Below are 24,258 nucleotides of genomic sequence, written 5' to 3'. Positions count from 1 at the left end.
TTCCAACCAGTCCAGAAAGTGGCGCTGCCTGTCCACTTCCCCCTCCTTGGTTTCTGTTGTGCCTTTGTCGAATTCAGCAGGGATGAGGACAGAACTAGACTACACCTGTCATTGGCTCTGGCTCCACCTACTGTTGGCCTCCTGCCTTACATCTTACCAGCCCCAACGGGCACTAACCACCACGAAGCTCTGTGCCGCTACAACAGAGACAAAAGGCTTCGGTCCTAGCGCTCCTGCCATTCTATAGCACAATTCCGAGCACAATTCAAAGTGTTGGTGCTGACCTTTAAAGCCCTAAATGGCCTCGGCCCAGTATACCTGAAGGAGCGTCTCTACCCCCATCATTCTGCCCGGACACTGAGGTCCAGTGCCAAGGGCCTTCTGGCGGTTCCCTCATTGCGAGAAGCAAAGCTACAGGGAACCAGGCAGAACGCCCTTCCAGCAGATGTCAAAGCGATAAACAACTACCTGACATTCAGAAGACATCTTAAGGCAGCCCTGTTCAGGGAAGTTTTTAACGTGTGATTTTACTGTATTTTTGGTTTCTATGGAAGCCGCCCCGAGTGGCTGGGGAGGCCCAGCCAGATGGGCGGGGTATAAATAAATTATTATTATTATTATTATTATTATTATTATTATTATTATTATTATTATTATTATTGACACGTCTACTCAGAAGTAAGTTTCACCAGGGGTTCCCGCAGACTTTAAGATAATTTTTATTTATTTGCAGTGGGCACGTACAGTGCAGCATGGTCTCGACACAGTGGTGGATTTAGCCCGCTTTGCGTTTGCATCACTGCTGTCTGCACGGGCTACAGCGCCACAAAAGCAGGACAACACGAAACGTAGACATCTGTGGCTGCTGAGGTTGGCGGGAGTTGCAGTCCAAATCATCTGAAGGGCACTAGGTTGGCGAAGGTGGAGAGCCAAGAACCTTGCCCGCCTTTACTCGGGAGTAAGTTCCGGGGTCTTCAATGGGGCTTACTCCTAGCTGAGCGCAGCACTGCAGCTTTCCATGAGCAAAGGATAGCACTTGAGGGACAAGGAGTGTGTGTGTGTGTGTGTGTGTGTGTGTGAGAGAGAGTGAGAGAGAGAGAGAGAGAGGGGTGAGCATCAGGGGCTTTTGGATTTCCTTGCGCTCCCTCGTCCTTCCGCCCGCGGCCGAGGCGCCCCAGCCCGCGCCCGAGACGCGCACGCCCACCCGGCGTCCGAGGCGTTGCCCTTTTAAGAAGCCCGGCTGCCAGCTCAGGTAGGCAGAGCCCATTGGCAGCGGTGGCTCCTATGGCAACCCAATCGGATCAGCTGGCTTCATGAATATTCCCAGGACCAGGAGCTGCTGCATGAGGAATCAGGGATGGCAGCAGCAGCAGCAGCAGCAGCAGTGATGTAAGCGGCGCCCGGGCGCTGGATGCTGCTGCAGGTTGCTCGCTCGCTCCTTGTTTATCGCGGGCCGCCGTCGAGGCCGCGGAGGGGCGCGGGGCCCTTGTGGCGCGGGGGCTGCCGGCGGCGGGGATCGCCCTCCGCGGCTCCTCAGCAGGTGTTGCTCCGTCCCTCCTCCCCGTCCGCCTCCTGATCACCCTCCTTCTCATTATTATGTCTGCTTCGCCGGAGACGCGGCTGCCTGGGCGCCTATGGAAGCCGCCGCCGCCGCCGCCGCCGAGATGCAGCCGAGGCGAGCGCTGAAGAGCCGCCGGCTGGGTGTCCCGCTGCCCCGGGGGGCTGTGCAGCAGCAGCAGCAGCAGCAGCAGGCGGACGGAAGGGTCACCGCGGCGGCGGCGACGGCTCAGTGGGACGCCAGCTAGCCAGCCCGGGGAGGGGCTCTCCGCCTGGCGCACCCCGCTGCCCTTTCGGAAGCGCTGCATCCTCGACCCGGCGCAACCCCGGGAGGACATGAGAAGGATGGGTGCTCCTGGCTGTGGCGCTCTGGCTGCGGAGCTGAGCGAGACCCCGTTTTAGAAGCTCCTTGAGGAGGGCGCGGGTTGGGCAGGCGCGGAAGAGAGCCGAGGGGGTCCCCACCACCAGCCGCCGGCCTGCAAGCAGGTCTCCCCCGCCTTCCCCCACCTCTCCCCGAGCGCGCGGCCATGGACAGGCTGCCGCCGTCGATGCGCAAGCGATTATACAGCCTCCCGCAGCAGATCGGCCCCAAAGCGTCGATCATGGACGAGGAGGACGAAGAAGCCGGTGGTGGAGGAGGAGGAGGAAGAGGAGGAAGCGGCTGCAGCGGCGGCGGCGCCGACAAGGACGCCCGTCGCAAAAGCATCAAGCTGAGGCCGCTGGCGTCGGCGCCGCCAGGGGGAGCCCGGGGGCAAGGGGCAGGAGAGCCCTCGAGGCCCGGCGTCGGGGATGCGGGCAGCGGCGGCAGTGGCCTCGTGGAAAGCGGAGAGGCGGCGGCGGCGGCTTCGTCGGCTGCCTCGGGGGCGCCGGGCTGCCGGGGCAGCAGCAAGAGCAGCACCAACGGGGACTGCCGGCGTTTCAAGGGGAGCCTCTCGTCTCTGGCCAGCCGCCACCCGCACGACTCGGGCGAGGAGCGCCGCCTGATCAGCAGCGAAGGGGACGCGGCGTCCCCCGGCGACGAGTGCAGCCCCCCGGACCTGTCGGACACCGAGGCGGGACCCCCCGCTTCCTCGACCCCGGCGGCAGCCTCGTCCTCCTCGTCCCCGCCGGACCCTCCGCCTCCTCCCTCTTCGTCCGCCTTCGTGAAAGTGGAAGGGGGCGGGGGTCCCGACGGAGCGGGAGGGGACACCGACCAGATCACCCCGGACGACGAGCAGCGGCTGGGCCAGGCTGGCTTCATGCAGAGGCAGTTCGGGGCGATGCTGCAGCCGGGGGTCAACAAATTCTCCTTGAGGATGTTTGGCAGCCAAAAGGCCGTGGAGAGGGAGCAGGAAAGGGTTAAGTCCGCCGGCTTCTGGATCATCCACCCGTACAGCGATTTCAGGTAAAAAGGGGAAAGTGGGGAGGATGAAGCCCCTCCCCTATCTCCGCCTCCCCCACCCCACCCTTGCCCAGCCACAGGTAACGTTTGGCACTAAACGATGCAGTTAGGCAGTTGGGGGGCTCTGCGCTGAATGGCCGTGGGTGTCTCCCCCTCTTTAGTGCGATCTAACGAAGTCCTACTCAGAGTAGACGGCTGCAGAAGTCACGGTGACTCTTTCCAGCGTTTGGGGTTTTGCAGTTGGCGCATCAGGTGTAAAAAAAACATACACGGGAGGCGTTTCCCAGTCAAGTTGCCTTTTTGAAGTCACCGTGCAGTTGGCGCATATTAATTTTGGAGTCGGGATGCACACATTGGGTAGTATCCAACTAAGTCCCATTCAGAGCAGACCCACTGAAATGAATGGATTGGGTCCTTTCGTTTCAATGAGCCTACTTTGTGTAGGGCTAACACGGGCAACAGCTGTGCACTCCCTTCCCTGACTTTGAATGGTCTTCCTCTGCCCCCAAACTCTTGTCCTGACAGAGTACTCCATCTGCCCCAGTTTCCCCAGTTGCATAGAAGGCATCACTGGTGGAGGAGGATGAGTCTCTCCTTGAAGATGCCACTAAACTTTTACATCTCAACATCCTTCGACTCTCACATTTGAAAAGCAACCTCTCCACCTTCTGGCGTCAAAATGATGGGTTGTCACCAATGTTATGCCTGCTCTGTTGGAATGAATGGACACGATTTATTTAGGTCCGTTAATTCCAATGGGTCTTCTCTGTGTAGGGCTTGCATACAGCCCATGATGTCAGAATGAGATGTGTGTGTGCAATGACTCCAAAAGGACAAGGTGATGGGGAAATTTCTATTGCCCTTATTTCTGTTCACCTGATGCACCAACTGCAAAGCCTCAAACCTTGGAGAGCGTCACTGTGACTTCTTTGAACACATCACAGGCGTGCTTACTCGGAAGTAAGCCCCTTGTGCTCAATTACTTCCTAATAAGGTTGCAAGAATTGTAGAAGTCCCTTTTTTGGGACTTGCCTGGTGGAACTCAGTGGGACATGTTTGTGAATAAACATGTGGGATCTGGCTGCATGTGTGGATAGGACTGCAGCTGCAGAGTCATCCCGAAAGCTCTGCTCCCCAGATCTCCTCTCCAGTCCCAACAGCCTGGACGAAAGGGCCTTTGGTGGCATAGCCTAGGTATTTAGCATTGCAGCATCCTGAGCCAGGGATATGTGTGAATCAAAGGGTGTCTCCTTCATAGAATGAGCAATCAGTGGTGCAGTCAAGTAAATTTAGACTTTGGTCCCTCCCCCCTCCCGCTGCCTTTAGCTGCTAAGCCAGCCCTGCTGCCCTTGTATGGGTGTGCATGTTGCCCCCCCTCTCATTCTGCTGAGTGGGGTCCCCCTGGACTTTTGCCTCCAAATCCTGCTCTGACGGTTTCCCTGTGAAAGAGAAGAGAGATGTTGCACCCAGTAGAACGTCTCTCCAAAGGTCTAGTTTTAAAATAGACTAACCAATTAAGCCATTATTTATTTCCAAAAAAGCTGTCCTTAACTCTTCCGAGTGGGAATCAGAGGGGGAGGAGCGTTTGTTTTTGTTGAATGAATTAACTTCATAGCTAATTTCTTTCAAGTACATATTCAGTAGCAGAGAGAGGGGGGGGGGTTGTGCTGTCAAACGTTTCTGAATTAACTGGTGCCTGGCAAACTTTCTTCTACTAAATATGTATGTAATATGTTGCAATCAATAAGAAATGATTTAGCGCAATCAAGAGCTGGGCCTTATTATGTTGATTTTAATTACAACCGCCTTACACAATAACGGTAAGAGGAAATAAAGAGGAGAGGCGTTCAGGTTTCTGGAATTTACACTTTAGCAGGGTGGCGGTGGAGGAGATGATGATAAAGGTTTACAAAATGAGGCGTGATGTGGACAGAATGTTTTTCCCCCACTCCCACCCATTCTTTGCACTGGAACACGGGGTCATCTAACAATCCTGGACCGCCAGTAAATTCAGGACAGTTTATAAATAAATTTTACAGCAAAGGAAACTGCCGTAATCCGAGTCAGACCATTGGTCCACCCAGCTCAGTATTCTCCAGGCATAGGTAAACTCGGTCCTCCAGATGTTTTGGGACTACAACTCCCATCATCCCTAGCTAACAGGACCAGTGGTCAGGGATGATGGGAATTGTAGTCCCAAAACATCTGGAGGGTCGAGGTTGAGGAAGCCTGGTCTATACTGACTGACAGAAGCTCTCCAGACATTCTGCATGTGGAGCAGATGCAGACCTACAGAAGGGGTGGCCTGCATGTTGCCATTGGATTGCCAACTCCCATCAGTCCCATCCGGTATGGCCAGTGATTGGAGATGATGGACACTGTGGCCCAACAACATCCTGAGGGCCATAGATCAGCTACCCCCGGATTAAACAGCACCAGGCCACAACAGCCTGGGGTTAGTTTAATTATGCCCTACAAATTGGCATACATCCACACCTTTGTTGTATTGTCTGGAAGGAAACGGAGCCATTAGGAGTACAGGAACCAATGGTGAGGCTGGTGGTGTCTGGTTGTGATAGCACACACCAAAGAAAGACCAGGAAGTCTGGTTTGTTTCCCATTTAAGTCGGCGCTTGCAGCTGTCCTGGCTCCCAAACCCACAGCTGATTGAGCACAGAAGGAGTTCTGTAGGTCACATCACAGCTTAAAGCTGGAGTAGACAACCACAAGCCCAAGGGCCAAATGCAGCCCTCCGTGCACCTTCTCTGGCCCCTGAGACTTTTCCTGGGCCACGCCCCCTCTGTAGGCCACACCCCTCCCTGGACTTGCTTTGCACCCTCTGAATGTTTTTGCCTGCCTGGAGTGTGGCCTTGATTGATGAAAGTGTCCCCTGCTTGTCTGATTGCAGAGATGTGCATGTGTGCATTCATGCTATGTGACACTCACTTGCAACCTGATTTTGACATACATTAGCAATGCAATCCTTAAGGCAATTTCCTTCCTATAAGGACCCTCAGCAGAATGTAGCAAGGGACTGTGTGTATTTGGCAGTAACGCTTGATACAAGTGTAGGACCATTGCCATAGTGTAGTGGTTAGTGGGCTAGGCTAGGACCTGGAAAACCAGGGTTCGAATCCCCACTCAACCATGAAGCTCGCTGGGTGACCTTGGGCCAGTCTCTCATTCCCAGCCTCACCTTCTCTGCAGGGTTGTTGTGGTGTGGATAAAATGGGAAAGTGGGGATAGTATGCATGCCATTTTCAACTTCTTGGAGGAGAGGTAGGATATAAATGGACTAAATACTGAAGGAGAGACTCATTTTAAATCAGGGCTCATTCCCTAGGAAGTGTGTGCATGTATATAGGGGTAAGGCAAAGGTAAAGGAACACCTGACCGTTAAGTCCAGTCATGGACGACTCTGGGGTTGCGGCGCTCATCTCACTTTACTGGCCGAGGGAGCCGGCGTTTGTCTGCAGACAGCTTCCGGGTCATGTGGCCAGCATGACTAAGCCACTTCTGGCAAACCAGTGCAGCGCACGGAAACACCGTTTACCTTCCTGCTGGAGTGGTACCTATTTATCTACTTGCACTTTGATGTGCTTTTGAACTGCTAGGTTGGCAGGAGCTGGGACTGAGCAACAGGAGCTCACCCCGTCGTGGGGATTCGAACCGCCAACCTTCTGATCGGCAAGCCCAAGAGGCTCTGTGGTTTTAGACCACAGCACTACTTGTGTCCTAATATGTGTATAGGGAAGTCCAGCCTAAAACTACTTCTTGGAAGCTTCTGCTCCTGTGAAATTTTGCAAAACTCTCAAGTTTTGTTTTGTTAATGTCTTGTCTTTTTTAGATTTATTCTTTTAAAAAAAATTATTTAAAGTATGCCTAATGTGCTCACACCTTTTTGGCAGCAAATCTCAAAATAATGGGAGGAACACAATTGCTTCGTAGCAAGGAGCTAACTCACTGCATTGTAAGCGCCCATACTAGAGCTGGCATTCAGAGTTACACTCCTCCTAGATATAAGAACATTAAAAAATAATAATATGTAGACAGTTTCATATCCAAAACAGACACAGACTAGGATGAAGGCTTAAAAGGCTTGTTGAAAAAGGATAGTCTTTAAACGGCTTGTTCTTCTGCCTCACACCTTTTCCTCCTTATTTTCACTTGTTTATTACATTTATATCTCAACTTTTCCTCCAAGGATCTCAGTGTTGCATGCATGCCCCCCCCCCCCCGCTTTTTATCACAACAACTCTGTGAGGTAAATTAGGCTTTGAGACAGTAACCGGCTCAAGGTCATGCAGTGAGTTTCATGGCTGAGTGGGGGTTCAAACCTATCTCTCTCCAGTCCTGTTCCAACACCCTAACCCATGGGTAGGCAAACTAAGGCCCGGGGGCCGAAGCCCAAACGCCTTCTAAATCCAGACTGCAGATGGTCCGGGAATCAGTGTGTTTTTACATGAGTAGAATGTGTGCTTTTATTTAAAATGCATCTCTGGGTTATTTGTGGGGCATAGGAATTTGTTCCTCCGCCCTTCTTTTCAAAATATAGTCCGGCCCCCACAAGGTCTGAGGGACAGTGGACAGGCCCCCTGCTGAAAAAGTTTGCTGGCCCCTGCCCTAACCACTATGCTGCACTGCCTCTCCAGTTCTTCTCCACCTGTAGTTCTGGCCCAAAGCTATCTTTCCTTGATAGCTCCAGTTCCACTCTGGAGTCCTGTAGCCCATGGCACTTGCAAGTTTTGTGATGATCAAGGGAGCATGTTGTTTTCACAGAACTGGGACTAATAAAAGCGTAATCTACTGGCTGCAGGGCACTCCTACGCGTGTTTACACAGAAATCAATCTGGTGGAGTTCATTGGGGTTTTGCTCCCATGAAACTGTGCAGCCCTAGTCTACCTTCCTGACCATAAGTAAGTGATGATGAACCTGTGGTTCCCTTGGAGTCCCTTTAAGTCTAGCTTTGGGCAGCATGGTCTAGTGGTCCAACCATATTTGGAGGGTGACAGATTCCTCCTCCCTGCCTTAAGTGATGTGTTTGAATTTTGTGAGTCTCTAATACCCTGATGCATATTTTTTGCATTCCTCTAGTATTTTATTTTTTTATATTGGCATTTATAGTTATATAAACGTATGGTTCTCCTTAGCCATCTTGCAGAGCTGAGAAAGATGGATAAAATGGCAATCAAAATGACAAAGGGACTTCCTCTGTGAAGCAAATATGGCTAAACTGCTTGTGTAGCTCTTGAGTTTAGGGGGAAAAGGTGACAAAAGAGGGATCTATAAACTTGTGCCTGGTGGTTGTGGACAGAGTGGATTTCTCTCATCTTTTTCCCGCTCAGTGAAAGCTCTTGTCAGTCATTTCAGAAATCAAAAGCACAGTTTTACACATTAATTTATGGAACTCATTGTGTGGCTTAGATTGCTTTGAAAGGGTGTGTGTGTTCCACAAGTTTAGGGAGCAGACAGAGCTCCATTAGACACAAGAGCAAAGCCAAACATCCATATTCAGATGCAAAGTGCCGTCATGATCTGACTTCTGGAGGATAAACAGTGCTGAATGTCTACTTTCCTTAAGCCCCTTCTGTGGGCTCCCTGGAGGAATCTGATTGGCCACTGTGAGAAACAGGAAGCTGATTTAGATGGACCATTGGTTTGATCCAGCAGATCTCTTCTGTCCTATCCCAGAGGATAAGGATGGGCACTTACTGAAATGAATGCACAGTAAGTGCCACAGCAGTGATTGCTTTCAGTCCCAGACACAGTAAAGAAGAAGAGGAGGAGTTTGGACTTGATATCCTACCTTTCACTCCCCTTAAGGAGTCTCAAAGCGGCTAACAATCTCCTTCCCTTCCTCCCCCACAACAAACACTCTGTAAGGTGAGTGAGGCTGAGAGACTTCAAAGAAGTGTGACTAGCCCATGGTCACCCAGCAGCTGCATGTGGAGGAGCAGGGAATCGAACCCGGTTCACCAGATTACGAGTCCACCGCTCTTAACCACTACACCATGCTGGCTCCCGCATTGTGGGTCCCTTTGCCCCATATCCACCACTTCCAGTGCTTTTCCCTTGCTCAAGAGGTGTCTGAGGCTGGGGGAGAAGGAAGCAAGAGGTCACAGAATGATGTGATTTGAAACCACAGGGTACAGTGGTGACCACCAACTTGGATGGGTGTAAATAATAGAGAATCAGGTTTTCCATGGTTGCTAGTTATCCTGGCTATGGTCCACCTTCATTCTTAGAGGCACGATTCCTCTGAGTATGAGTTGAAGATGAGTGGGAGAGGGGTCTTGAGAAGCTGCCTTTTGTCAGACTGTCCAGCTCAGCACTGCCTGTGCTTTTTCATTTCATTTATATTTTTCAGTTTTATACATTTCAGTCATTTTATAATCGTTTCAACATTTCAAAACTCAACATCTTTCCCCCCTCTTTCTGCGGTTCCTTAAATTTATTTTTAATATTTTCTGCATATCCAAATTAACTTCATTTGCTCATTTATTCATCTGCTTTAAGTATATACGCTTATAAAACTGGGTTATTACAACAATCCTGCCAATGTTTACAGTTTGTTTGCAAATATTCAATAAACCATTTCCATTCTTTTATAAAAAGTTTGTTATCTTGGTTTCTTATTTTTCCAGTAAGTTTTGCCATTTCTGCATATTCTGTAAGTTTTTGTATCCGTTTGTCTTTTGCTGGGACTTCTTTCCATTTTTGGGCAAGTAACATTCTTGCCGCTGTAGTCGCCTACATGAATAAATTTCTATACAGTTTGGGTAGTTCTGTCCCTATAATTCCCACAGTGCTGCCTGTGCTGAGTGACAGTGCCTCTCTCGGGTTTCAGGCAGGGGCTCTCTCCCAGCCTTACCTGGAAATGCCAGGGATTGAATCTGGGACCTTGTGTATACAAAGCAGGTGCTCTAACCTTGAGCTATGATGGTTATTGCTAGATTTTGTACCTACCCTTCACCCTCATGCCCCGGGGCAGATTACCATAGTGGAGAGAAAGAGCAATCAATACTAAAAGCATCCATAAGTTTCCATAAGTTCTGGTGGGACCAAAATGCTGGACTAGATGGGCTTTGGTCTGATCCAGGAGGGCTTTTCTTACATTCTTGAAGTGGGGTGCAAAAGTTGCCATTGCACAGACTCCTTCATACCACCTAGGTCTAAGGCAGTGCACAACTCTGTTTCTCTCTCCTGTAATGCAGAGGCACAGAGGACTCCAGCTGTGTCCAGTTTGCTCCCCCCCCACCTTCACTCTCTTGGGACGCAGGTGGCGCTGTGGGTTAAAGCCTCAGCGCCTAGGACTTGCCGATTGAAAGGTCGGCGGTTCGAATCCCTGCGGCGGGGTGCGCTCCCGCTGCTCGGTCCCAGCGCCTGCCAACCTAGCAGTTCGAAAGCACCTCCGGGTGCAAGTAGATAAATAGGGACCGCTTACCAGCGGGAAGGTAAACGGCGTTTCCGTGTGCGGCTCTGGCTCGCCAGATGCAGCTTTGTCACGCTGGCCACGTGACCCGGAAGTGTCTCCGGACAGCGCTGGCCCCTGGCCTCTTAAGTGAGATGGGCGCACAACCCCAGAGTCTGTCAAAACTGGCCCGTACGGGCAGGGGTACCTTTACCTTTACCTTACCTTCACTCTGCCATGGAGAGTGGAGATAATGGGTGGTCAGGGATGGGGGTTTCAGGGGAACAGAGCCAGCTCTGCAAAGTTTCCTGAAGCCACAATTAGTTGCTGACCTGGGTTGCAAACAAAGCAGAGTTTAAAATGACCTCCGGGCTTGTTATCCTGAGCTACCGGATAAAGTAAAGGTTAGGCAGCGGCTGAGGGGATGTGCCTGCTGTTTCTCTGACTTTCATTCTAACTAGGGGAGTCAAACCCCCCTAGTTATGCTTTCTCTCATTCTGTCTCTGGCATTTAAGATTCACATTCTTGACTTTCTCTCCTTCCCCAGTCCAGTCTTTTATGTGCAATCCTAGATTATTAAAAGACCCCTGAACGTTAGGTCCAGTAGCGGATGACTCTGGGGTTGCGGCGCTCATCTCACTTTACTGGCCAAGGGAGCTGGCGTACAGCTTCCGGGTCATGTGACCAGCAGGACTAAGCCACTTCTAGTGAACCAGAGCAGTGCACGGAAACGCCGTTTACCTTCCCGCCGGAGTGCTACCCATCTACAGTATCTACTTGCACTTTGACATGCTTTTGAACTGCTAGGTTGGCAGGAGGTGGGACCGAGCAACGGGAGCTCACCCCGTCATGGGGATTCGAACCACTGACCTTCTGATCGGCAAGTCCTAGGCTCAGTGGTTTAACCCATAGCGCCACCAGCACCCCCCACCCTGGATTAGAACCCTCATAATTTCCTTAGTGTTATGCATTTGCCAGTGCTGAGCCATGGGAGTATCTTGTCCTCTTCCTGGATAACAGAAAGTGGAAGTAGCTTTGCTGCAGGAGAAATGATCTCACTGGGTAGTCATAGGAGCATTGCACTGCATGCAGAAGGTCCCCAAAATCTCTAGATGGGGCAGGGAGATATCTCCTGCTTGTAACCCCAGAGAGCCATAGCCAGTCAGTGCAGATAGTACTGTACTGAGCTAGATGGAGCAGTGTTCTGATTTTGTGCTCCTGTTCTCATGTCAACAACCCTGCCAAAGCCCCCATCCCTGATCGCATATGTCTTTTCTCTGTATGCTGGACTGATCTATTTCGCAGCTGTCTGTCCCACACTTATTACAAACCAAGAGGGTTTATTGTCCTTTGGGATAAAGACATGCTAGAAAACATTAAGAATCATGAGAGGTGGGAGGAACCTTGAAGATAAACTCATCCAGCTTTCTGCTAGATGCAGACAGCTGTCCAGCAAAAAAAAAGTGTCCCGAGGCTGTCTGTTCCACAGCCACAAAGCTCTTACTGCTAAGGTAGATTCTCTTACCACTAAATTGAAAACAGCTTCCTTGCTGTTTCCACACACCGGCTTTCGTCGTGCCTTCTGGAGCGACAGCAAACGAGACTGTTCTGCCTTCTGCTTTATGACCAATTGATCAGCTGTTCCAAATGAGCTTCACTGGTGTGGAGAATTTTGGTTTGATTTAATATTTATATACCGCTTTTGAAACAATGAAGCAGAGCTCAAAGTGGTGGCTCACAGGAGTAACCAAAGCATTAAACATCAACAAACATTACAGTCATGATAATCCTATTGAAACCATATAAATAAGGCAACAAACAAACAAAATCATCAAACAATTTGGTTAGCTCTGTGTTTGTTTGTTTATTATTATTTAAACCATTTTTATACTTCCTTTTGCCAAAAATGATTCCAGGGTGCTTTGCAAGTTTCAAATGTTACAAATACTGACAACCCTCTTTCAAAAATAAGAAAGAGAGAAGAGAACAGCAGAGAAAAGAGCAGTTTAAGATTGTGGAACTGCAGTTGCACCCAAGTTGGACTCACTATATGCTGGGCCAAAACATAACTGGAGTCTGTTGACTCTGGCAGAGGCGTCATAGGAGGTGAGTGATGGGCACCCTTGCTTGACTTTAAAAATAAGGTTCTACTTTAAAATGCTGGACATGATTTGCAAGTAACACTCTCTCAGCCGAGCTGTGGCTTAGCATGAACAAGCAAGAATGCTGCAGAAATAATAGTTGCTTTGTTCCTTCCCTATGCCATGGTTTGGTTTAGCATTATGTGTCTTGTGGTTTGTCTCACTCTAGACAAAGTCCAGGGGAGACAAACTAGTAGCTCTGGTTCAGTAGGGCCGTTAAACCAAATTTTAGCTTGGCTCCTGGTAGCACATTTGTAGCAAGTATGATTCTCTTATTGTGTGATTTTTGTGTGTGTGCGTATGCACAAGACACAGGTTCCCTGGTTTACAGGTTACCAAATGGTCTAAACCACTGAGCCTCTTGGGCTTGCTGATCAGAAGGTCAGTGGTTTGAATCTCCGCAATGGGGTGAGCGCCCGTTGCTCTGTCCCAGCTCCTGCCAACCTAGCAGTTCAAAAGCACTCCAGTGCAAGTAGATAAATAGGTACTGCTGCAGTGGGAAGGTAAACAGCATTTCCATGTGCTTTGGCTTACGTCACGGTGTTCCATTGCGCCAGAAGCGGTTTAATCATGCTGGCCACATGACCTGGAAAGCAGTCTGCGGACAAATGCTGGCTCCCTTGGCCTGAAAGCGAGATGAGCGCCGCAACCCCATACTCACCACTGACTGGACTTAACCGTTCAGGAGTCCTTTACCTTTTACCTGTACCTTTATACGTGTAAGGCACTTTTGTCTCTCCAAATGCTGCTGAATTGCAACCCATCATCCCTGGCCATTAGCCCTGCTTGCTGGAGCTGATGGGCATATTTATTAATTTACTCACTAATTACATTTATATCCTGCCCTTTCTGCCAAGGGAGCCCTGAGCGTTGTCGTTCAGCAACTTCTAGAGGCCAAAGGTTCCCCATACTCAATAGACCATTTCAACCCTCCAATGGAAAAAAAAAGAAAAAACATCAAATACTCAGCTGCTGGGTAATGCTGCATGTGAAGCAATATCGGGGCTGTGGCAGAGCCTGCTTTGAGTCGCTGTCCAGAGCATAAGTGGCTGCCTGAGAGGGCCATTGAGAGAGAACAGAGGGTTCAGTTCTCATTTGCTGTCTCTGTAGGGTCACTGCTGAGAGAGACAGTTGCACCTGCAAGCAGTTTGATTGAGCCCTTGACACTGACCGCAGGGGCGCCAGCCACCCCTGCAAGGAACCCGGAGCTTATTAGTATCTGTTGCTCTGCTCCAACCACTGCTGCCCCTTTGCCTTGCCTGGGCTTCTCCCTTTAGCTCTTCTGATTTATTGTTAAAGCAGAAGAAATTGTTAGGCAAATGAAATCAGTGCTAAACACTGTTCCATGTACTGGACTTGAGTCGTCTTGGCATAGAAACCAGAGTTTGCAGCACTCCGGTGTCAAGCCAGATCTGTGTTAACCAAGCCATGTTAGCAAATTGCTTTTAGCTCGCTTGGCGTAAAGCACTGAGCTTTGCCCTCTGTTCTTGGATTTGGGTTTTAGATGGAAGCAGGAAGCAAATGAAGGTGTGGATAAATCTCTTGCAAGTGTTTGGCAGTCAGGGCTGCTTCAGGTTGTTGTTCTTTTAATATTGTGATAAAGGGGTTTTCTTTCCTTTTTTGCAAGGCAAACAAAAGCCGTTTCCTCTCCCGTGTGACTGTGATGGCTGACCTGGATTATTCCAGATTCAATTAGAAAGACATCAAGAGGGATGCCCATATTTAAGATGTAAGAAAGAGATTACAGGGTAAGGATGGGGAAGAGATTTGATTCAGTCCACATTTAAAGGCAAACCTTTCATAACTCACATTTGCTGAGACGCTCTGCAAATGGAAACACAGCCATCCTTCGACATTTGGACTTTTCCAGATTTTGCAATGCAATTCTCCACTCAAGTTGCGTGGACAAAAATGCATATAGCAGTGAAAACGACAAACAAGTATGCATTAGAATAGAAATAGAAATATCAGTGGAAATATTGCTTTGCAAAATGTGTACATTGTGCACATTAGCATGCAAAAAATATGTGTCTTGGGATAAATTCTTGCTAAGATGAATTTCTGTGAGGTCTTAAAATGCGGAGAATTGAACTTAAGATTGGAAAAGGGAGAAACAGATTTGCCCAGCTCTGTAAGGCTGTAATAGAATCCCTAAGCCAAGAACAAGTGCTATTAGACTTCTAGATAGACATTTCTAGCATTACACTGCATGGCTGCTGTTCCTCTTAAATAGCAAAATATTAAGTTGCCTTATACTAAGTCAGACCCTTAGTCCAGCTAGCTCAGTATGACGTACACTGACTGTGCTGGTCCCATGGGTTACCCGAGAGGCGAGGTCCAAGTCCAGTCCATGGTCAAAGGTGCAACATGGAGGCAGTCTAGTAGCTGAAGCTGGGTGCAGGGCAGGGAGTCAGGTGAAGTCAGGAACAGGCATGCAAGCAGGGCACCAGGGTGGGTCAGGAGCTCTGGCAGAAAAGCAGAACAGGGTTCAGGCAGGAACTAGCAACCAACAATGTTGCTCCCGCAACTTGGGACTGGGGCTGGCCGGCTTTTATCTGCCCCAAGGCATGGGGCGGCCCCGATCCTCTGGTGACTCACCTCTCCTGGCCTGGAGGCGAGCACTCCTCCTGCGGGAACTTAGTTCCATCCATCTCTCTGTAGCTCAGGAGAGGCTGGAGGGTTACCGGACCCAGAGGAAACCTCAGCTTCCTCTGACGGGGCTGAGAGTGGAGCACCTGCAGGCAATGGGTCCTCCATCACCTCAGGAGCCAGAGCAGACTCAGCTGGTGCCTGCACCTGAGGATCCAGCACAGGTGAGGACCCTTCAGGTTCAACCCCCCAGCCCTGACTCAGCTGGTTCCGGAGGTGGGGAATCCTGTGCAGGCTGGGATCCCTCAGGTTCAGCATCCAAGTCTGAATCCCAGGCTATCACACTGACTGGCAGTGGCTCTTCAGGGTTTCAGACAAAAGTCTTTCTCAGTCCAACCTGGAGATGCCAAAGACTGAACCTGGGCCCTTCTGCATTTGAGGCAGATGTTCTGCGTCTGAGCTAGGGCCCTTCCCCAATGTCAGCCTTCTCCCCCATGGCAGTAGATAAGCAGAACAAAGGAAAAGGAGTCTTCTTACCAGTTAGGAACTTTAATAATCACAGCGAGAGAACAAAGAACACATCTCCTAGAAATGGTGGTGCTCCATCCCTACTAATCTATGTCACTCCTACCTCTTGTAATCTGAGCTTGGAGCCTCTGTGTTTTCTGTTCTGCCACTTTCTGAGCTCTCCGGGACTTTGGAGAAGGGGGCTGGATATTATCCAGAGACTGTGATTCTGTTAACTCTGTCTCTTCTAGTGTTTCTTCTGATAGCTGTTTACCCATCCAGTATTTCCCAGCTTCTGCCTTCTGAACTATGCCCCTCTGCAAACCACTGTTCCAAATCTATACTGTCCTCCTCATCCTGGGAAGAGTCAGGATTGGGATCAAGAGGAGGGGGTGGCTCCCACCATTCTTCCTCAGTGCAGCCCTCCTCAGCACGGTCTCTGACACCCAAGATGCATGTGGGGTAGCTTAACAAACCTGGCCTTCATATTGGGATATGTTACTCCCTGCCTGTGAGTTAAGTTCCACTGAACACAGACAGACTTAGCTTTTGACTTGCTCAGGATTTTCTCTGTGAATTTGTTTCGAGACTAGAGTGGACATAAAAAAAAGAAGAAGCAAAGAGCCAGAGGCTAAACTCTCTTTCACCCCACGATGACACAGCTAGTGGTACTACAGATGCATCTTTATGCTTCACCTATGTGCCTAACCCTGGAGTGCATGTGATAAAAATGGATATGTCGTAGCTCTGAGCATACATTTATGTATGAACCCAATGTGTTAAGGGAGCTAAGACCCTGTGTCATTTGGTATTTTTCAGCTGGCGTGAATGTGGAAAAGGCTCCTCTCTCTTTTTTTTTAGCTGATCAGTGAGTCAGATGGTATCTCTGCCTCCGACACTGGCTGGCGATCCTTTCTGTGTCTCCCTTTCAAGGGTTCAGGGAACGACCAGAGCCTCTCACTTGCAGGGCCCAGGTTCAATCCCTGGCTTCTCTGAGTAGGGCTGGAAATACCCCCAGTCTGAAACCCTGGGGTGTTGCTGCCAGCCATAATAGTACAGTCACTTCAGGTTGTGTTTTTTGGGGTTATGCACCCACCAAAACCTGGAAGTACCGGAACCGGTACTTTGCACATGCGCAGAAGCACCAAATCTCAACCTGCGCGTGCACAGACACGCCACTGTGGGTTGCGAATGCTGCGGGTTGCGAACGTGCATCCTGCACGGATCACGTTCGGAACCCAAGCGTCCACTGTACTGAGCTATACCAAGGGGTTTGGCTCAGTATCAGAAAATCTTGAGGGGGAAAACTTACTGAAAATGGGTATTGCATTGAGTTCTGGCTAGCAGGGATGAGAAAATGTAAAAGTGATTCTGAACATTGACGAGCGTTCCTTGTAAAGTAATTGTAAAAATTATTTGTTAGTGTTATGGAGCTGGAGATCACTGGTGGCGCATCTGCCTTGCACACAAAGAGTTCAAAGTTCAGTCCCTGCCATCTCTAGATGGGGCTGGGACACATTTTCTTGCTTGAAATCCTAAAGAGCCAAAGCGTGTCATTTTATGTAATGTTAGGTGTACACCTGTAGAAATTCGGTGTGCTGCCTTCCATGATTCTAGATTCAGGTAGAATACGGCTACCTACCTGAACCTGTAGAAATTGTTTTATTATTTTTAGGTAATTGAGTCTGCAGCGTTTTTATTTTAACTTATCTTTTTGTACACTACTTTGGTAGCTTTTAGCTGTAAAGGAGTTTCTAAATCTGCAAAATAAATAAGAGACATCAAAAATCTTCTTTGCACTGGCAGGAGGCTCTTTGATGTAGCAGAGACCTCCATCAGCAGAATGGGAAGGAAGCAGCGACAGACAAATCTGTCTAGTTTGATTTCTCCCAATTTCTCATTTTTCCAACCCAAAGTTTAGTTTGCCCTGTTTCAATGTCAAACTGCATATTTTTCTTTTCATAAATGGTTCACTCAAAAATTTGAATGCACTCTCATGCCCATGGCTCCTAAGATGTGCATTTTTCTATACAATTTTACCCAATTGCACATGACTGCATGCAAACTTGGACGTGACCCAAAAACATCACCAGAACATCACCAAAAGGGTGGAATGGTGGCAGGGCAGGGCAGGACGGAATGCTTTATGTGGGCCCCACCAATGTGCATGGGCGTCCAGAACATACCGTAACCCTTGTGCAAAACAAATATTGCCTGTAGTCTCCCAATTTTAGTGGACACATGAAACCAAACTGCATGTTGGAAATGTGGCAGTCATAATACAGTATTTTTCAACCCCAAATGTCACAACATATTCTTTGTGATTGGCTATTTTGGCATGGTCTGCTTTGTTTACTAAAGTCGAGAAGCATTCTCCACACATGTTCATTGCAAATGGGACTCTTTAATTTCCTACAGAAAGTGAAGCATTGGCAGAGTTAATGTCTTTTCACTAATGTATGTACACTTTACCTTAGTTCATGTCTGCACATGTGACTTTGCTTGAGAACTGGACTGCAAAATCTGGAGGCATGAGACGATAGCTGTGTTTCAGTTCATGCATTGTTTTGGAAAGTATGAGTTAGATAGATTTGCCTTCAGATGCAAACTGAATTCAGTTTCTTTCTTACCCCTGATGCACTGCAGGACAGAGCCAAAGCTCAGTGATGGAGGCATTGGACAAAGAGTCTGATGTGGTAAAACCAGCTTCCTTTGCTCCTGTGCTCATGGATCAAAAGCAAAGTTGTTTCCTCAGTCCACTGATGAATTGATGATGGTGATATCCTTCCATCCAGTGTTGCAAGATGATGCTCTTGGCAGTTTGCGCTGCTCTGAAAACCCATGTAGAGTGTTCAGTAGAGAATCCACATTGTTGGAATCTACCCATTTAAATAATTTCTATCCCAGAGAAACAGAGCTAGGACCAGGTTGATTCTGATGCACACTTCAGCCCAAGCTACTTGATGTTTATCTTTAAAATGTAAATATTATAAAATTTTAAGATGCAATATGCATTGCAATAACCAACATCAAACATTGTTGTTCAGTCTAGGTTCATTTAGACTGATTGGATCAGTTCAGAGCCAATACTTCATGTTTAACATTCTTAGTTGGCATAAATGGGCTCTACTGCCTCCAAAGTTTATCATTTTAATTTGGTTTTGAAAGATGTACTGAATTCTTGAAGAGCACAGCACACATGCTAAATAAAAAGACAGTTCCCTGCAGTCTCAGCCAGGCCATCCTTTAAGACTGTCCAAGGAGCTTCTTTTGGCTGAGGAGGGCCAGAGCTACGCATGGTGCTTATTATAAATAGCCAGTGTGAGAGTGTCTTGGGGAGGAGAAAGAGCTGATCTGGAGTGAAACCTTGGCATGGCTTTAGGCCTTTGTGACCTCATATGGTCATCATCCAGATCAGCCCCCTCCCTCGAGCCTATTTGCACATGGCGGTGGGAAGGGAAAACTCCCATTCTGTCAGAGACCAGGCTGAGGAGTACTGCTCTGATGAGGAGTGGTGGGAGCCTCCCCTTCCCCGCTTCTCCTGACCAGGATCCTGAAGCTGCCCAGGAGCAGTGGAACAGTATAGATTTGGAACAGTGGTTTGCAGAGGGGCATAGTTCTGAAGACAAAAGTTGGGACGAATTGGGGGGTGAACAGCAAAGTGAAGAAGAACTGGAAGAGAAAGAACAGATTCTCTCTCGCTGGAAAGTGTCCAGCCTATCAGTTCAAGCTCACGTAGAACAGATAAGGTGGCTACATAAAAAGCACGAGATCAGTTTGCAATGCGCAGAAGTGACTAGGGGGGAAGTGGGTGGGAACCTTAATTGGGAACACCTTCATTCTGAGAATGGCTGCTCCGTTCTTTTGCTGTGATCATTGAAGACTCTTTAAATGGTAAGCAACATATTCACTCTAACAGGGGTTTTCTTCCTGATCCAGGAGGCCTGATCCAGGGGACAAATCTTTCAAGGTCCCCAGATTGGGACCCTCCAGCCCTGGCTATTCATGAAGAAAAATACTTGCACTTAATGGCAGGCCATATGACTAATGCAACTCTGCACCCTAGAATTGTAGCCTGCAGTTGACATAATCAAAGGGTGACGCACTGCACTGCTCTCTGCATGCTAAGTTTGGATTTTGTTCCATATAGGCATGTCTACCTGTAGGCAAGCATTGTGATGCATGTCCATAAATCTGGACATACTTGCCCAGCTGGAGTATATCACTGACGCTCACTGAAGTTTGTCTCACAGGTTTTTCCTTTTATTGGAAACATTTATATCCCTTCTTTTTAAATTTATCAATATTGGCCCCCAAGCCAGCTCAAAACAGCTGCTTGAAATGTCTTCTGTTACAAGAAGGGATGGGGGTTCTGTGGCTCCAGCTTTTATTGGGCTGCAACTCCTCTCCTTCTTGACCATTGGCCAAGCCAGAGGGCCATAGAGTCTCCCCATTATAGTAGAAACAGAAAAACAGTAACCAGCAAAGCACAAGATAAATGATGCCACCAAAAGGTTAGGCAGATGTAGGCAGCTTCCATCAGCCCCAGCCTACATGGACAATGCACAAGAATGATGGGAGTTACCGTACTTTTTGCTCTATAAGACTCACTTTTTTCCCTCCTAAAAAGTAAGGGGAAATGTGTGTGTGTCTTATGGAGCGAATGCAGGCTGCGCAGCTATCCCAGAGGCCAGAACAGCAAGAGGGATCGCTGCTTTCACTGCGCAGCGATCCCTGTTGCTGTTCTGGCTTCTGGGATTCAGAATATTTTTTTTCTTGTTATCCTCCTCCAAAAACTAGGTGCGTCTTATGGTCTGGTGCGTCTTATAGAGCGAAAAATACGGTATGTTGTTGTTGTTTAGTCGTTTAGTCATAGAATCATAGAATCATAGAGTTGGTAGAGACCACAAGGGCCATCGAGTCCAACCCCCTGCCAAGCAGGAAACACCATCAGAGCACTCCTGACATATGGTTGTCAAGCCTCTGCTTAAAGACCTCCAAAGAAGGAGACTCCACCACACTCCTTGGCAGCAAATTCCACTGTCGAACAGCTCTTACTGTCAGGAAGTTCTTCCTAATGTTTAGGTAGAATCTTCTTTCTTGTAAACTCTTTCTTGAAGAGTCGTGTCCGACTCTTCATGACCCCATGGACCAGAGCACGCCAGGCACTCCTATCTTCCACTGCCTCCCGCAGTTTGGTCAAACTCACGCTGGTAGCTTCAAGAACACTATCCAACCATCTCGTCCTCTGTCAGCCCCTTCTCCTTGTGCCCTCCATCTTTCCCAACAGCAGGGTCTTCTCCAGGGAGTCTTCTCTTCTCATGAGGTGGCCAAAGTATTGGAGTCTCAGCTTCAGGATCTGTCCTTCCAGTGAGCACTCAGGGCTGATTTCCTTAAGAATTGATAGGTTTGATCTTCTTGCAGTCCACGGGACTCTCAAGAGTCTCCTCCAGCACCGTAATTCAAAAGCATCAGTTCTTCGGTGATCAGCCTTCTTTATGGTCCAGACCAGCAATATCTGGAGGGTTGCAGGTTCCACATGCCTTCCTTAATTGAAAATTGTGGGAATATTCAGGGAGGCAGGAAAGGATATATTGTTAAATTATATCCTTCCCAACTTGTTCACAAAAATGCTAGGAGGTTGAACCCAGCACCAGGGACAGGGAACAAATTCAATTCTGGTTTGCACTTTAATGAGAAACTACCTAATTCACACATCTTGAAGCAACACGTGAACTGAAACACTGTTACCCCTAGAAATTCACACTTCTCTGAATTTTGTGATGCCATTCTCCAACTGAACCCTGTTGCCAAAAATGCATTCTATGTTGGGGGAGTGCATGTTGAGGAGGGATATACAAAGATGCATTATATTAGGGGGAATTACTTGCAGAAATGTGCACATTAGTCAACACTGCATTAAAAGTGTGTTTGTTCGCATTGTAATGCTGGCAAACATTCGTGAGGATTAATAATAATGCAGAAATATGAATAACTGAATTTAAGATTGGAAAATGAGAAATGGTGAGAACTGAAATGGACAGATTTGTCTATCTACCCAGGACCTTGTTGAGCAAGATGGAAGTATGGCTCTTCCATCGCCTTCCAATGCACTGTTTGTGGCACTCCCAGGGACACGAGTGGCACTGTGGTCTAAACCACTGAGCCTCTTGGGCTTGCTGATCAGAAGGTTGGCAGCTTGAATCCCCACAACAGGGTAAGCTCCCTTTGCTCTGTCCCAGCTCCTGCCAGCCTAGCAGTTCGAAAGCATACCAGTGCAAGGAGATAAAGAGGTACCACTGTGGTGGGAAGGTAAACGGTGTTTCCGTGCCCTCTGATTTGCGTCCCGTTGTGCTAGAAGTGGTTTAGTCCTTCTGGCCACATGACTGAGAAAGCTGTCTGTGGACAAACATCGTCTCCCTTGGCCTGAAAGCAAGATGAGCGCCGCAACCCCATAGTTGCCCTTGACTGGACATAACCGTCCAGGGGTCCTTTACCTTTACCTCACCTTCTGGCACCCCCACCTTTGGAGGTAGGATGAGCAGGGGCAGCCCTCTCCAGGCATATTCATCAAGTTCTAGAAAGCTATTGAAAGAACCAATGGTCTGACTTGACATGACATATCTCTGAAATATTTGCTTTCGCACATCCCGGTGAAGGCTGTAAATGCACCAACTAACCTTAAAGCAACCTGAAATTGGGGATAAAGCCCCAGCAGGAGGATGGGTAGCTTGTGCTCCTTCCGTTGCTCTTGGACTACAGCTTCCACCATCCCTAACCATTGGCTGTGCTTGCTTGGGGCTGATGGGAGTTGGAGTCCAACAGCACCTGGGGAGTTGCTGCTTCCTCATCCCTATCCCTAGGGGCAAACTTTCTGCATTTTTCTAGTGCTTTTCGCTGAATTGCCTATGCTGTGCCTCACGCACAGATGAGCCCTCTCATTCTTGCTTGCTGCTCTTGCTGCTGTTTTCTCCTATTGAGCAGATTTATTTTGCAAGTCAGGACAAGGGGTTTCTATCAAGCACAGCAGACAATGACTCAAAAAAGCAAGCTGTGACTTTTCTTTTTTTAGTTTAATCTAGACTGTGGAAAAGCAGAAGCCAGGTGGTTTTGAGAAGAGTATGCAAAAGGGGCAAAGGTGGGGGGGGGTGAATAACCACAATTAGCATATGTTGGTCATGCTGCCTGATAATACATAGTCAGCTGGAAGCACTAGGTCAATGCTGCAGGTAGCCTTGCTCACCTCTGCATCAGGTGAGTGGCTCAGATTTCCCATCCTTCTTTTGTCCTCTCTAACCACTCTATAAGGGATGCGAGTAGCACTGTGGGTTAAACCACAGAGCTTAGGACTTGCTGATCATAAGGGTGGCGGTTCAAATCCCCGTGACGGGGTGAGCTCCCGTTGCTCGGTCCCTGCTCCTGCCAACCTATCAGTTTGAAAGCATGTCAAAGTGCAAGTAGATAAATAGGTACCACTCTGACAGGAAGGTAAACGGCGTTTCCGTGCGCTGCTCTGGTTCGCCAGAAGCGGCTTAGTCATGCTGGCCACATGACCCGGAAGCTCTCTCTCGGCCAATGAAGCGAGATGAGCGTCGCAACCCCAGAGTTGGCCACGAATGGACCTAATGGTCAGGGGTCCCTTTACCTTTACCTTTAACCACTCTATAAATATGTGCACACGAGGCTCATTAAATTTATTGATTGATAATATCTTGTTTGTCCACCCTTCACCATAAAGTCCCAGGGAACATTACTGTTAGAAGTGCAACAGTACAGATCATTCCATGTGTAGCTTAAGGGTTAATACTGTTAGTGTTAAAGCCAACTAGACGAGAGGGACAGCTGAAGGTGTTGCTTAGCAACCAGGCAAAGAGGCTTGATGTTTGCTGAGGTAGCATGTGCTCTGATTGGCTGCATAGTTCTGAGACAGCTTTTCCTTGTGTATGTTTGGTTCACTGTCTTCCTGCTGTGTACAAGGCCCTGGAGTAAGAAAGACAAACCTCTCTGTTCCTTTCTCTTTGAATTATACACAGTTTCTTGTACAGTTTCCTCAGTAAAGTTGTTCTGTTTTGTTGAGTTTCCTACTACACCTATACCTTCACTTGTTAGAAGGAGCTTGAAGAGAGAAGGCGTTCTGAAAATTATCAATATCTATAAACATTTGGCAAATGTTTGTGACTACTTTTTTGTTCTTATTCTTGATATTCCCTGCTTGAAAGTTGGTGATAACCAACTAAGTTCTACTCAAGAGTAAGGTAAAGGTAAAGATACCCCTGCCCATACAGGCCAGTCGTGTCCGAGTCTAGCGTTGTGCGCCCATCTCACTTAAGAGGCCCGGGGCCAGCACTGTCCGTAGACACTTCTGTGTCACGTGGCCAGCGTGACGAAGCTGCTCTGGCAAGCCAGCACCAGCGCAGCACACGGAAACGCCGTTTACCTTCCTGCTATAAAGCGGTACCTATTTATCTACTTGCACTTAAGGGTGCTTTCGAAATGCTAGGTGGGCAGGAGCTGGGACCGAAAGACGGGAGCTCACCCTGCCGTGGGGATTCGAACCGCCGACCATGCGATCGGCAAGCCCTAGGCACTGAGGTTTTACCCACAGCGCCACCCGCGTCCCTCAAGAGTAGGCCCATTTAAATTAATGGACCCAAGCTAACCACGTGTGTTA

The 24,258-nt window shown here is 48.5% G+C and overlaps 1 protein-coding gene across 2 annotated transcripts in view; it reads left to right on the top strand.

Annotated features, from left to right (window-relative positions):
- Window positions 1–1,238: 1,238 nt before the first annotated feature.
- Window positions 1,239–24,258, top strand: part of HCN4 (hyperpolarization activated cyclic nucleotide gated potassium channel 4) — a 136,293-nt gene continuing 113,273 nt past the window's right edge. Inside the window, exon 1 of one of the 2 annotated variants that reach the window (XM_079953172.1) lies at window positions 1,239–2,941. In XM_079953172.1, the coding sequence (XP_079809298.1) occupies window positions 2,085–2,941 (857 nt within the window). In that variant the 5' untranslated portion in view covers window positions 1,239–2,084. The remainder of the gene's footprint in view (window positions 2,942–24,258) is intronic. The other variant, XM_079953171.1, reaches the window with a different exon arrangement.

The sequence above is a fragment of the Podarcis cretensis genome (genome assembly GCF_951804945.1).
Source record: "Podarcis cretensis genome assembly, chromosome: 14".
Taxonomy (NCBI): domain Eukaryota; kingdom Metazoa; phylum Chordata; class Lepidosauria; order Squamata; family Lacertidae; genus Podarcis; species Podarcis cretensis.
This window is presented reverse-complemented; position numbering and strand designations above follow the sequence as displayed.